This window comes from Balaenoptera acutorostrata, chromosome 13, assembly GCF_949987535.1.
Source record: "Balaenoptera acutorostrata chromosome 13, mBalAcu1.1, whole genome shotgun sequence".
NCBI classification, from domain to species: domain Eukaryota; kingdom Metazoa; phylum Chordata; class Mammalia; order Artiodactyla; family Balaenopteridae; genus Balaenoptera; species Balaenoptera acutorostrata.
The window spans coordinates 7971818-7987607 of record NC_080076.1 but is presented as its reverse complement, the minus strand read 5'-3'; the positions used below and the strand labels follow the sequence as shown (position 1 = coordinate 7987607).

The 15790-nt window shown below is 40.1% G+C and overlaps 1 protein-coding gene across 6 annotated transcripts in view; it reads left to right on the top strand.

Annotated features, from left to right (window-relative positions):
- Nucleotides 1-15790, top strand: part of DOK6 (docking protein 6) — a 417153-nt gene that overhangs the window by 335981 nt on the left and 65382 nt on the right. For all 6 annotated transcript variants that reach the window (XM_007189942.2, XM_057526829.1, XM_057526833.1 and 3 more), the window contains exon 7: nt 9094-9211. In XM_007189942.2, coding sequence (XP_007190004.1) covers nt 9094-9211 — 118 coding nt within the window. The remainder of the gene's footprint in view (nt 1-9093; nt 9212-15790) is intronic.

The following is a 15790-nucleotide window of genomic DNA, read 5'->3' as shown; positions in this document are numbered from 1 at the left end:
GGGATAACCTATGAAACCAGTTTGCACAGGGCCAGGCCCGTAGAGAATGACTCATAAATGCTAATCTATAAATGCTGAATTTTTCCTCTCCCAATTATATAGATTTGTGTCTCAAGTGCTAAAATGATTTTTTATATTCTAGGCAATAATTAGGGAGAGACAGAGCAAAAGGAAAATTGATTTTTTTATTATTTTTTTTCAATACTTTTTTTCTTTTTTTTGGCTGCACCGCGCAGCTTGTGGGATCTTAGTTCCCTAACTAGGGATCGAACCGGGGCCCTCAGCAGTGAAAGTGTGGAGTCCTAACCACTGCACCACCAGGGAATTCCCCAGAATTGATTTTTTTTAACCATTTTTTTTTAATACACATGAATTTTATGTAGGTGAACACAAATTAGCATTAAGGTTTATCACAAGGGCCGGCAGAGTCCCAGAACAGCAAAGGGAAATTGCATAAAGGCAGTAGCATAACCTGGATAACGTTTGTGGTAAAAGCGAGAAGAGGTGCTGGTAGCCTGTATGTTCACAAAAATTATATCAGTTGTCAGGCCCTTCTTGCTGCTTCTTGGCGGCAGAGGTTCTATCAAAGTACAAGGCTGTGTTGTCACATGTTGTCATAGGTGGGGAGGAAGCTCATCTTCCCAGGAGAGATCAGCATTGGAGTCTAAAGAACAGTGGACTCAGAAGTCAAGAGAACTGTTTTCTATTGGAGGTTCTGGAGGTAGGATTTTACCTTGAGCAAATCCTTGAATGTTTTTTGGATTTTGATTTTCCATCTGTAAGATGAAAACAGCTGGATTCGCTAAGAAAGAGTCTAACCTCGAATTACGTGGCCTGTGTGCACAGTGAGCTTGGGCTTCCTCACACCATGGCAGCCTCAGAGCAGTGAGACTCACATGGTGACTCAGAACAAGGGAGAGAAGGAGAAACTGCCGTGAAGGTCTCAAAGGGCATGGCCGAAACAAACCAAATGTCGCATCTACCAGATGTTATTAATCAGAGCAGTCACCAGCCAGTCCAGAAGCCCAGATTTAAGGGTCTTGAACCTAGATGCCCTATTTCTGAATGCAGTCTTTCCAAGAACTTGCAGCCATCTTCAATCCTCCACAAAAAATAATGCAATATCTAATATTACTTATGATGAAACTTCATTTGAAAGACCTTAAACAGAATCTCTTGATGCTCAGAAAAAGCACGGGACAGAGTCGAAGCACGATTCTAGTCTCGTGCTTCCACTTCCTTAGAAAAGTCAGGTCACACCTCAAAGCCTCAGCCTCCTCTCATTTTAAAGAGGGATATTTCACCCCTTTCCTATCTCCCAAAAATTTTATGAGGATTTGACTAGGTAAAATAAATGATCTCTGGGCCAAATGCCAGGATAAATGACTGAGAGAAGATAAAGGTGTAGAATATTTGAATTTGGCTGAAAATAGGGAAGTGACATTATTATCTATATGTTGTAAATGCCTAGGAATTTCTAGTAGACCAAGTGCAGATGAAACAAAGGAGAGATGAATGGATGATGGACAACACCACTTCTTGGAAAAGAAGCCCAGACGTGCTAAGAAAGAAGGGGAGATTACTAACCCATTTATGTGGAAGAGTGGAGGTGAAAAGATGGAGGTTAGGCTGAACCCTGGGACGGGGAGAACTTTTGTAAGTGGAGTTTTAAAATATAGCTAAAGAATGGAAAAATAAGTTAAAGAACCATAAAACAGTCAGGAAGCTTTGTGTGTCAAATAAAATACCGTTTTCATGTGTACTATTTCATTAAGTACTATTTTATAAGAGTACTTAAATATACAAGAGAAAATGGACAGAAACATGTTAATTAGTAATTCGAAATTAATGCTTTCCTTCATATTTGATAAAGTAGATTTACAGTTTTTTTTGAATATATGGAGAAGGAAATTGAGTGAATAGTGTGTGTAGAGAGAGAAAGACTCTACATTCATTGTGCATCTTTTCAAGTACCTATGCAACATTTACAGAAATTGTCATATATTATACCAAAATAAAAAATAAACTTCAATATATAGAAACTACTCAGGCCATATTATCTGACCACAATGCATTATTAAATGAAAATTAATAAAATATGCACAAAAAAGCAATATCTCAACAAAATGTACACAAGCAATCGCCCATATAAAATAGGATATAATACCACAATTATATAATTTAGAAAAGAATGATTTTTATTCTACTTACAAGCCATTGTGATGTGGACAAAGTGGCATTTGGAAGGAAATGCTTTCATTAATAAACAAATAAAAATGGAAATGGAAATATTCAACTTGAAAAGATTGAAAAGACCAAGAAAACAAGACAGACAGAAGGTGGAAATTAATTAGGATAAAAGCAAAGTATAAGAAAATATAAGAAAAACTGAAAAATATAAATTCTTTAAATAAATCTTAAAACCCAAGTATATAAGTTGGAGACATGAAAGGACTTACAAAAACAGGCAAAATTCCTTTTAAGCTCCAAGAGAATTTGATGCTTTTTTTAATAAAAATGTAAATGTCAAATAATATTAGGAGAATTGAGACTCTGGGAAACCATGATCATAATTCTGCTTGTACATACTAAACTAATTCCTTTGGATGGAATACTGACTTAAATGTTTTTTTCTACAGTTTCTCAAAATTCTTTAATATTGGGATCTATTCGTTCTAGTATCAAAAAAGCAGAAACAACTTGAAAGCCTTTCAATGTGGATGGATATATTGAATAAACTGGGGTATGAGATCGTCCTTTGTATTAGTCAGGGTGCATGTAAGTAAACAGGGCCTATGCTAGGTAGTTCAGGAGAGGGAATTTTAATAAGATAGTTTCGACTCAAGATGTTGGAAGAGCAGGGACAATCGAGAGACTAGCAAACGCAGGAAAGATATCCCACCCCCGCTCCCTTGCCTGCCACAGAGTCACGGAAGCCAGCAGAAGACACAAGACTCCCGGATCAGAGACAAAGGACTTTACTACTCACGCACAGCCGGCAGCATGAATTCCAGGTTCCCATCAGCTCCCCTGTTCCCCAAGTCCCACGGAACCATGTAGAGCAGCCCAGGTGGCTGCTGCCTATTGTCACAGCTGAGGAACCTGAGTTTAGCTGGTGTTGAACCCAAGTTCATGTGCCCGATGCACAGCGAGGCCAGACAAATGGATACGTCGGAGACTGGAGCAGAGAAAGATGTATTGCAATGCCGTCCAAGGAGAGCAGGGCAGCTCATGCTCAGAAAGCCCCAGTGCCCCGATGGTTTTTTGAGAAGAGTTTTTATAGGCACAGTTTCGAGCGGACGGCTGCAGGGTGTGTGACCTTCCTCCGGTTGGTTGGTGGTGAGATAACAGGATGACGTTCTAGGAATCAGCCTCTGGTTCCAACCAGTCTGGAGTCCATGTGCTTATTCTCAGCCTGAAGTTACCATCCTCCACCTGGGAGGGGCCTTCTTTCCGTAGAAGCACTCAAAGGTATGTGTCAGATTGTCAAGTATATCACTTGAGGAGGAACCAGGACCCTACCCCATGGCTGCACTATTGTTTCTGGACTACCTTTACTTTGTTTCTGCCTTCCCTCACTCGCCTAATTAGTAACTGTTTGAATCCGCCCTTTGGAACCCAGGGAAGGTCTAGGAGACTGAAAGCCTTTTTCCTACAAACAAGGCACGGAAAGGCTTTGGTACCCAGGAGGGCCCCACAGGGTCCTGTTTGGTTTCATAGGAACTCCTAATCTTATAAGGTGACTGCTAGCAAACCTGCCCAGCCTTCGCCCTGGAAGAAGACAGTATCTGCGTTTTCCTGGTCAGGAAACAAATATGTCCTCCACCCTGGAGAAGGACACTCTCTTCCAGGCCTGTTTGCTGCACGAGCAAATAATAGTAAGGAACAAAAGTTGTCACAAGAAATGCAGAACCACGAGTGGCCCAGGAAGAATTCTTTCCTAACAACTACCTTTCAACCAAACGTTTTCAAAAGAGTTTTCTGAAGTTTAGGGAAGGGGAGGGAAGCAGGTTGCAGCAGGAAATGATCTCCTCTTTGAGATCGTACACTCTTCTCAGATGTTGACATCTGTATATTTACATATTGCCTAAATGGGGGTGAGCAGAAGCTGCCAACCCTTGTTTATATCTTTAAGAGTCTTCTAAATATAAGGTTCTTTGCTTTGGGGTTTCCTTTCTTATCCACTGGAAGACAGCATAACTCTTATCTGTATGATGCTCAGATAAAGGTATTAACTGAATATCCATAGGGCACACTTTGGGCCGAAACCATCCTCTTGGGCTGTGGGCTTTGTGAGATTTGTGGTTGTAGCTCTCACATAGAACACAGATGTTTTAACTACTCTCCAGACTTGGTGAGCTGTGACTTCTACTCTTTGCAGATGCTAATAAGCAACTTTTGATTCGTTGCTCTGTATACCAGTGAACTGACTGCTGTTTCAAAAAGAATGAAACCAAGAGAGACATAGAGTCAAAAATGCCAAGAAATTTATGACAAGGGTCTCAAGAACTAAATTAGCTGCTTCTAGAGCTAGATGATTTTTGCATCTAAGCTGAAGCATCCTTTCCAAATACTGATCTTGTGAGAAGCATATGACTTTGCCTGCAGGAAAGAGTCCATGGTTGAATCTTGAGGGTGCTCTGGCAGTATGGGCTGCAGAATTTTGTACCATTTCTTGAGGATTTTCTCACTGACTGAGGCAACGGAAAGAATCATCAGGACAGATCCTCACTGAGAAGAAACAAAAGGACTTTGAAGACATGTATCCATCTTGTTTGGTTTCTTAAAATAGACTAATTGCTTCGAAATGATCTCACAGTATCACTTTTTCTTTTATATATGTTATATAGATGTTTATTTGCAATATAAATACAAATTGCCCTATGTGGTTTTGTTATACATACTCTTATGATCCTAAAAATCCTCCAAGTCAAAATGATGTATTGTGCTTTCAATTCAGGAATTACTACACCATTTTAAACTATACAGTATTTTTTTTTTTTAATATTTATTTATTTATTTATTTATTTATTTATGGCTGTGTTGGGTCTTCGTTTCTGTGCGAGGGCTTTCTCTAGTTGTGGCAAGCGGGGGCCACTCTTCATCGCGGTGCGCGGGCCTCTCACTATCGTGGCCTCTCTTGTTGCGGAGCACAGGCTCCAGATGCGCAGGCTCAGTAATTGTGGCTCACGGGCCTAGTTGCTCCGTGGCATGTGGGATCCTCCCAGACCAGGGCTCGAACCCGTGTCCCCTGCATTGGCAGGCGGATTCTCAACCACTGCGCCACCAGGGAAGCCCCTATACAGTATTTTTATCTTAATGTTTTTAATTGGCATGATTGATTATAATATGGAAAGTTAAGGGTGATTTTTATATGTAATTTTGTTGAACCCTCTTACCAAGAGAAGTTTTTTTGAAGAGTTTAAAATTAAAATTAACAAAATTCTCTAGTAAAAAAGGCTTGAATTATTGCCACACTGTCTTTGACATTGTGCCAATCAAAAAGGCCAATTTATAATACATTGCTTAAACTTAATAACAAAATTAAAAGTTACTGGATAAATCAGATGATAGATTGCCGATTCTACATCATCTGCTAGATTGCCAATGGCACAAAATACTTGTATTATTTTGTTAGGGCAGCCATAACAAAATACCACAGACTGAATGGCTTAAACAACAGATATTTATTTTCTCACAGGTCTGGAGGTTGAGAAGTCCAAGATCAAAGTTCCAGCAGGGTTGGTTTCTCCGGAAACCTCTATCCTTAGCTTGCAGATGGCCTCCTTGCTGTGTCCTCACATGGCCTTTTCTCCGTTACTATGCATCCCTGGTGTCTCTTCCCCTCTTTAGAAGGACATCAGTCCTATTGGACTAGGGCCCCACCCTTATGACCTCATTTAGCTGTAATTAACCTCTTTAAAGGCCTTATTTCCAAATACATTCACATGAAGGTTAGGGTTTCAACATGAATTTAGAGTGAACAAAATTTGGTCCATAACCGTACTCAAGATATAGTTTTGAAGCATGAATGATGAAGGGATTCTCTAACGTCTAGGAGAAGACTTAAACATCCAAGATGAAGCAGACAAGATTTGTACCTGTGGCAAGGATCCTGAGAATATCCACATTCAAGTTCTCAAATAAAAATGTTCCACCTTTCTGCAATTAAATATTGGAGTAGAATAAAGAGAAACTAAAGAACGAATGAAGAAACAGAAGGTTAAAGGTCTCCGAGAACTTGAAAACAGTGAGGAGTGGAAAAACAATATGGGATGATTCAGATAAAAATTTTATGGAGGAAATTATTCTCAAGTGTTTTCCAGTTATTTGTTTCCAGCAAACAAAATGTGTTTACTGTGTTTCCATGATACCTAAGACTGACCATTTGGGAGGAAACATGTTTCCCAGAATTTAAAAACATAGAAGGAGAAGCACTTTTATCAAATTTTGGGAAGATGAATTTACCACTGATGCCCTATTGGGTGCTAAGTAGTAAACAAATTGATAATATATTAGAAAAAAAGAATAGGCAAGTACGATTAATATGAGATTCATTTTATGGATTAATTGACGTTATTAATGGACATTGCTGACACTAACTAAAGATTTTATGTGTTTAATTAAATTTACGCCTCACGTGAGAAATTGGCTTTAAAAGTGCAACCCTTTTGTCCCGTGACAATTTCATAAAATGAGCCTTGCCTTTATTCTTACAGCAGTGGGTGTTGGGTGTTAGTGTGTATGAGGCTATTTTGTGTCTTCTTAGCATGCATGGCTCACCCACAGAGATTCTCCAACGGTTAGGTCTGGGGTAGAACTGGAAGTGTGGGCAGTTAACAAGCATCCCAAAGATTCTGCAAAGCACCGCCCTATTGTAACCCAGAAGTTTGGCTGCTCCCCTACTCTCCCTATCTACCAACCACGGGATGTGGGTGTGTTAGTACACCTATTTCATAATAAAATGGAAAAACTTTGAAATATAGCAAATTTTGAAAATATAAAAATTGGCTGCAATGTTGCTATGTTTGGAGGCATCTTTAAAAAAATAAAAAGAACTTCAACAGGGCCAGACTTTTAAATACACCGAGTAGGACACTTTTGTGGCAAGACATAGCAGTTCCGGAAATGCCTCGCTACTAAAAAAGTGAAATCAAATAAATACGTTCAAGCCCAATGGCTTGACCTTCTGTTAAATTTTAAAAGCCTCCTAGTTTTATATGGCTTTAAAGGGCCTGTTATGTCATACCAGGCACTCCGGACAGCGCCTTCTTCGAAGGGTAGCGCCACTGGATGCAGACATATGAGAACTGTTGGGGGTTGGGAGAGCCCCTTGGGGCAGCGTCCACCCCAGGGAACAAATGGTTCAAGGGACAAACTCTAAGGCTAGGTTTGACCAAAGTGATCCTTACAGCTCCCAGTTTTGCCAAGAGGCAGGTATTAAATAAAGGGGAAATGTGAGATGTTATTAATTAGAGGATTGCCCACTGTCAGAAAGTGCACGTTTGCTCAGATTACATCAGAGAAATGTGCACGAAGGCCAAACAAAACCATTTCTGGATGTTTTTTAAAACCAGTGTGAATCAGTAAAAATGAATTTCTTTCTTGAAAATGCAATGTAAAGGATTATTCTATTTGAACTAATCATGTGTCTGAGCGTCACCTGATGGGATGTTGTGTGGATCTCTGTAGCTAACCTTACAGTTTATCTTTCAAGTAAGAAAATATACCACACTTTTATCACAGAACTTCTCAGGGAAAACACTTTTTCTAATATGTACAAACTCGTATTGCAGCAGCAAGGAAAAAGATCTATTTGAGGAAAGAGCCATTGGGTGAGGGTGGGAGCGGGCGTCGGGAAAAACTGTAAGACGCCGTATGTTCGGGCCACTCAGGATGGCTGCTCTCTTGCTCTCTGTTCATCCCCTGCCCGACCAGGGCCTGCTTCACCTACACCCTGTGCATACGACTGACCTTCCTGCCCTGTTTCACCTACACCCTATGCACACAACTGACCTTCCTGCCCTGCTTCACCTACACCCTATGCATACGACTGACCTTCCTGCCCTGCTTCACCTACACCCTATGCATAAGACTGACCTTCCTGCGTACTTGCCCCAGGTCCCAGCTGGTGATTGTTCTTATCAAAGGGGCGGGGAGGTGCATGCCCTCCGCTGGTTTCCCTGGTAACTAATGAGCCCACCTGACGTCAATCCCCATATAACTGGCAATCCCTCTCCCCCAGCAAAGACTGCCGCCATGTCCTGCCACATCCTGCCCTCCTTGCGCCGGCACATGGTACGGTGTCCCTCCAGGACCTTGCTTCAGACATGTAAGCTCCCCCATCCGTTAAACCACTGATGTCTCTGTTGCCAGCTCCGGGCTCTTTCTTCGGTCTTGAAGCTGGGCAAGCGCAGGGCGTGTAGGCTTGTGGGGTGCAGCCCAGCAATGAAATGGGTGAAAAAGAAACGGTATCTTGTGTTTGGCACCATTTGGGGGTATCTGCTTCTGAAAGCGCTTGCACCTCCATTTTTTTGAGTTATTTTACAATTCAATAAATTGTAGAAAGCCGATAATGCAGGTAATTCTTGCTCATAGAGATGCAAATAAACTCGTCTGATGGAATGTAATTGATTACTGCTGTGGCTATTTACCAGCGTTCCTGATCGGCTATAAGCCCTTTGAATTTTCCTTGGAATCAGTCTACCATCTTTTTGTTCCCTTCTTAATTAATGAGTGAGATTAATTGTTTACAAGTGTTCATTTCATATTTTTTAAGTCATGATTTTCCTTTTTTTTTAAATGATATCTTGGAAGTTCCCTGGCAGTCCAGTGGTTAGGATTCAGCGCTTTCATTTCAGTGGCCCCAGGTTCAATCCCTGGTCGGGGAACTAAGATCCCGCAAGCCACACGGCGCACCACGCACCCGCCTCCAAAAATAAAACAAAATGGTATCTTGAAACAGCAGGTAATGCAGGAATCTGTAACAGATTCTAACATACATCACCCACGTTTAACCCTGAACTTTTAAAAGAGCACGTTTCAGTTTAATATTTTAAATAAAGCCTAACACACATTATCTTTGTCTTTTAGCTTCAGACAAGCTTGACTGAACCAATGGCGTTGTCCAAATCAGTATCTCTTCCCCGCAGCGCGTACTGGCATCACATCACTCGGCAGAACAGCGTTGGAGAAATCTACAGTTTGCAAGGCAAGTAACCGTGAAGCACCTCCTTTAGCTTCCTACAGGTGGACCACGGGCCATGCATATTGCTTTGTATTTGCATTGCTTGCTTTTCCTCCGTTTCCATTTATCAGCTGTCACTGGCCACAGTGGGAGCTCTGAGATTTACCGTGGCTTTGCTAAAGGTATCATTTCATAGACTCATGGTAAAAATTATGTCAAAGAGCACCAAGGGCTGAGGACCCGCTTTGGCACAGGAATTTGACTAAAACATTATAGAAAACATATTATCCGAAGCTAAAAGTAGTTAATACCAGGGTCTGTTTCATGCTGTGTTTTACAAAGGATTTCTTTCTTAGCATCTTGTTGCCATAATAGGATTGAATATCAGTTCAGGAGGCTGACTTCCAGCTCTGCGATGAAATGCTGCATGAACCTACTCATAGTTTTAAGGTTTAGCCAAAGCCTTGACATAGAAACCATATGGGAGGATGCAGGGCAGAAGGAGACAAGTGTAAGTATGTTGCTTCTGTATTTTTCCTAATGATAAAGCGTTGACTGACTGCTTAGCGGATGAATCAGAGGAACAGAGAGCAGGTATTTGATCAACAGCAGCAGAATTCAGTTTCCGTGGTTCTCTTCCTATTTTTTCCCTTTTGCCCTAAATTCATAAACTTAACCTTCAGATAAAATATTCAGCTGCAAGAAACTAACAGCTGACCAAGACAGGAGGAAGCAGGAACTAAGAAAAATAAGGCTAAAAAAACACAGCTGAAAACACTCATCAAACCTTTTTTGAGCATAATAGGCTTGAACATACTAGGTACCCAATAAATATCTGGTGAAGGAATGGCCATCATAAGCTTTCAGAATATTTTTCTTTTCGTACATTAACTTTTGCTCATATTAACAACACTAAATGTTTTGACAAAAAAAAAAAAATTCTGTAACAAGCAAACTGAAATAGTATATTTTTAAAGCAGTATTTGCTTGCCAGAGTTTCAAACCTAGAATAATGGGATTTGATGTGTGGGAATGAATGATTAAAGATACATTCTGCAAGGAAAAGCAGTCAGAATCACGTTAGTCACTTACAGAAGATAATTGCATTTTATATTTTAAATGAACCCTCTTATCACCAACTTGACCACCTGTATTTAATAGGTCATTATTATCTTTTTGTATTATTTATTTGTATGAGAAAATCTTTAATGGCACAAGGATTAGAGGATTGAGAAAAGGAGGGGAACTGCTTTGACAGTTTCATGAGTCAAAAAGAGGAGACGTGCTTCCATTCTGTTTTTTCTGTCCACAAATGCCAGTAACCACACACTAAATTCGTGCGAGTCATGATCTTGTAAAGTTAATCTTGCTTGTTCCGGGGATTAGAAATAATTAGAAAATATGCCTTTAACATAAGGTGGTTTTTATTTAAACATAAACATATATATGTAAATATTGATATTCAGTAGAAGAAAACTAAAACTACGGAATATTTGAATAAGAGAATAAAAACAGTTAAATTTCTAAGCAAAAAGAAAGCGAGATGTTAATAGAAATAAATTGGAAATGGATTGGAACCACTGTACTGAAAACTTTGGGTTCTGACAAGGTGTCGGTCTGTAATCCCAGCAAATAAAAGACTGTGGTTTTCACGGTAACATACAGAAAACTTTTCTCCGAAGGTAGCATTAAGATTTAGACTGATAACTTCAGAAATAATGTCATAAGCACCCAACAAAAAATACCAGAATGCATTAAATTTCTGAAAACATTGCCAGAGACTTGTTGGAGGACAGTATTGATTTACACAATAAAATAGAATCAATAACTAATTAGAATTCTCTATGATTTATGTCACAGATATTAATTTCCAGTTAAGGGTTTCAAATGCCTTATTGATTACGATGAACTGTTTATTTATATGATCTTGTTGGCGAGGAAAAATTTACCTTCTAACCTTTCAGGTTCTTTGGCTGGTCTAATAATTAAATTGACATTAGATTAACAGGAGAAAAAAAATTTGTTATATATACGGGAGTCCCATGAGAGCCAAAGGCAAGTCTGGCAACTGAGGCTTATATGGCATCCTGAGCTAAGGGAAGGGACGGGGGCCTGGGGCTTCCAAGGGGAGGAAGGTGAGTCACAGGACGATAAGAAGAGCAGATGTTTGGTAATTAAATGTTTGCCCTGCCACACAGATCGGGCATTCAGATAAAGTTATCTCTGTGTCTGAGCCAGGCCCCCTGTCTAAATTCGTTTAGGCAATTAAGTGAGAGGTTAAAAGTTCTTCCTGAGTCTTTTGGACCTTGATTGTCTTCAGCTCAAAATAATCCACACGCCAAAGTGGCACATTTTGGGGAGACTCATTCCAAACCCCTTCAATCTCAATGTCACATTCTTCTTTGGTTGTTAGTTGTTGTTTTTATGTAACAAAAAATATGCATTGATCAAGGTAATTACTGTAACTCAGATAAATATAGAATATACTCAGTGTAGAGTACAGTTCACTGTACTGTGCATTTATTTTTGTGTTGCATACTTCTTAGAGCAATACATTTTGCCATTTTATATACCCCTCATATTATGGTTATATCATATAGAGAGAGATACAGATAGATAAATAGATTGTAGGTAGGTAGATAATATGTAGATCAATATAGATACAAATTTGTTAGTGATACTTTGACAGTGATTTATTTTGTTCTCCTTTTGTTCTGCTGAGGAGCTGAGAGAGGTGGAGGGGCAGAGCCTTTGACCATGGTTTCTCCCGGGGTGTAATCCCCTCAGGCTCTGCCCTCATAGAATTAGGGCAGAATAAACTACTGAATCAAGAAAAATCAAAATAGAAACAACCTTATCACCCCTTCATGCACAGGTGCATTTTTTTCACTAAACTACAGTTAAAAGTGTGGTTATTTTGCATCTCACTCCCTCAGTTGTGCTCCTTGAAGTGGCATCACCTCTTCTTTACAAAGAGGAGAACATAGTTAAGCAACTATCATCATTGATCTTCCAGAGTCAAAGGAAAACTCTGGCGTTGGTGGGTGATATATCGTCAAGTAAACTGCAGGTAGCATTGTGGAATAAAAATCCGTCGTTAGAATTTTTTCACCATACTGTTAACATTCTAACTGTGAAGCTGAGATCAATATGAATTAAATTCAACAGGCTTTCATTCAGAAGGTAAAGAGGGAAAAGTTTTATATGCTTAAAGTTTAATAGATTGGAATTCATTAATAAGCAGCACATGTACTGGAATGGAAAAAAAATTCCTGGTGTGAAAACAAATCCATTCCATATAAAGACTTACCTATAACTTCAATTGCCGGTCACCCTCAAAGCTGCATTTTACTTGGTTTTACTGTATTCACTTCTGTCATCCAGTCTATAACCATAGAGGCAAGATACACTGTAAAAGACTGACATATCAATACTGACATCCTGCGTTTTGTTTACTCTAATGTTTGGGAAAAAGGTGCAATATCAGATCTCTCCATGGTACTCCCAGAACAGCGCTCTGACAGTACAAGCTGTTGTGGTTTCCCCAGTGTGCTCTAGCTCTCTGGAGTCAAAAACATTGAAAAGCAGAATGATTACTCTTTAATAAGTACACACTAGCTAAGTACGAGGCAGCTGCTGTTTAAAATCTCTATCCCTAAATGGCTGTGATGGGTTACGTCACCTCTTCCTGGAGAAGTCGTTAATAAAGACTTTTCCTTTTCTTGATTTTTACTGGGTAATTGGGATGATTGATTTGTATTAGAAAGTAATTTTTGATTTATGTTTCTCTAACTTCTGCATTTATGAAAAACATTTGTGTCACAACACATTCTACAGATGTTATCTCTAGACTCAGGGAAACATAAACTGTTAAAGGGAAGGAAACATGATCTTGAACTCTTGACTCTAAAGTGAATGCTCAAAACACATCATTTGTTTTACTAGTGATAGAACTGTGATTTTAGTTCTAAGGCCTTCAGCAGAAAATGTGTTGGGAGGATGAGGAACACTCAAAAAAAGCAAAAGACAGAAAGAAAGAAGGAAAGAGAGAAAGCGAAAGAGAGGAAGGGAGGGAGGAAGGGAAAAGAAGGAAAGAAGAAAAAGAGAAAGAAAAAGAAAGAAAGAAGGAAGGAAGGAAAGAAGAAAAGAAAAGAAAGAAAAAGACCACTCAACAGCCAATAAATCGAGAGGCAAGATTCGGTAGAGAAGGACGGACTTTATTCAGAAAAGCCGGCAATCTGCGGAGATGGTGGACTCATGTCCAGAGACCAGTTCCCAAGATTCTGCTCAGCCATGACAGCTTTTAAAGGGAAAAGGGGGAAACCATCTCAGTTAATCATTAAGGCAGGAGGTCAGATTCTTCACCATTTTTCTGCTGTATGCAGGCCTGCCGACTCCTCCCCATCTTCCTTGGGACACGTCTTGCCCACGGGGTCTACCTGCCCCCACAGGGTCCACCCGCAAATTTGCTAAGGGGAAGAAGCTAGGGGTAGAGAGTCAGTCATTCTTTAACTACTTAATTCTTCGTTCTTACTCGTTCTCATCCAGGAAAGGAACGAACAGGTTAGGTAAGGTGTTGTGTATATTTAGAAAAGCAGAAACTAGGAGCTATGTTAAATGTTGCCTGATGATCTCATCTTTATGACTAAGGCCTAAGGAAAACAGGGATGAAGAAACAGAAAAGGGGCAAAGGAGCTGCTTACAATAAGGAGGTCAGAGTTTTTCTTACTTAAGGCTCTCACCTTGACTTTTAATTGCCATTCTACTTATTTAGATGATGGACTATAGAGCAGGGTCTTTAAAGTGGAATTTGTGAAGATGACAAGAGCATTTATTAAAGACGACAAATCAAACTAGTAAAGACCATGGGTGGTACCAAAGCTCGCTCACGGGAGGCACTTGTGAGTCTTCAATGAACTCAAAAATGTATTAGAAAATGCGTTATAAAGGATACAAGGAGGGGATGGCATCGCGACCACTCTTCTCCCTGAGGACAGTTCTCAACCAGTGTCGCGAAAGGAACCACTCCACCCCACTGTCCCAGCAGCCTTTCTCTGTGCACAGGCTCAGGACTTTTGTTGGTGCATCTGTTTCTTGCTTTAGGATCGTTGTTAGTGAACACAGATGCTTGCTGCTGCTGGTCTTTCCTTTGGTAGCACAGGAGATACTGTGAGATGCTGGGTTTCTGCCTCTCCACCTGATGCTTCCATCCGGGATTAGCTCTTCCACAAGCTACAATGACGAGAAGGGGGCATCGAGAATGTGAGCTGGAAATGATCCCCACGCGCCGCCTTATGAGACTGTGTTATCCTTAAACTTTCCCTGATACATTTAATGACTATTTTTTACACAAATCTACATGGGATAGGCTGGGACTTGTTTTTGAACAGCCTGAACAACTTCTCTTTGAATTAAGGACGATTGGGGGTGCCGTTTGTGAAGGTGACAACTTTTGGAGTTCTGCTTTCATTAAACTGATTAATATTCAAATGCCAGCTCTGAACTGTCTGCTCCCTCCGCCCGTGGTACATCTGTAATTAGCTCCAGACCCCCGGTGTCAGCACAACAGCCAACCTGATTACACAGAAAGCATGTTATGTTCACCGAAAGGGCATCTGCTGCTCCAATTTCTCAGAAGGACAGGATGCAAACAGGCAATTAGAATTAGAGATAACCTTTGGAAAACGGTAAATAGAGTTCTGGCGGAGATGAGGGAGGTAAATCAAAGGATTTACTCACTCTTTGCTCAGCTCTGACCCTCTGTCCTTCTTTACTGCCTGTTTAATTTCAAGTTCGCATGGTTTTTAAATTGCTTCCATTGAGATCTTCTGTTTAAATTTTCATGATATGATGTTTTCCAAATTGCAAAGTTAATAAAAGCCTCCTGTAGCAAGTAACACACACACACACACACACACACACACACACACACACACACAGAAATTTGCACCGGTGGTAAAAAGGAGCTTGCACGTGTTCACGCTCCCATCTTGTCGGGATTTGATCTACATGTTGTCAGGTGAATCAGTCACTGTGGGTCCACAGCAGCCAATACATCACACGTTCTCCATAAGGCCCGACCCTGCTTCTGGCAATCTGGCAACAAACCTTAAAACATGAGCCGGCTTTTAGAATCAACACTTTGTGTCTATCAAACCTTCTCTATGAACATGTACTGCATATCCTTACCTTATGAAGGGTAAGTCAAAAGCAGAAAGTGCCTCCCTGGATATCAGTTTTCAGAGAGGAATGAAACAATTGCTTCCCCAAGATAGACACCATAAAAATGCTCCAAATATTCTCGGTGTGAAATGTCCCTCATACCCCACAGTTTTCATCCATCACTCCCTCTTCCAAGCTCCCAGACATTTAGGTATAGCTTTAATATATCAATCTATTTGTTTATAAACCTGTTTCTTCTACTACGTTGTGAGGTAGCAAGTTTTTTTTTTTATGGTGAATCGACATTTTCTTTTTCCTTTTTTTTTTTAATATTTGAATTTTATTTTATTTTTTTACACAGCGGGTTCTTATTAGTCATCCATTTTATACACATCAGTGTATACATGTCAATCCCAATCTCCCAATTCATCACACCACCGT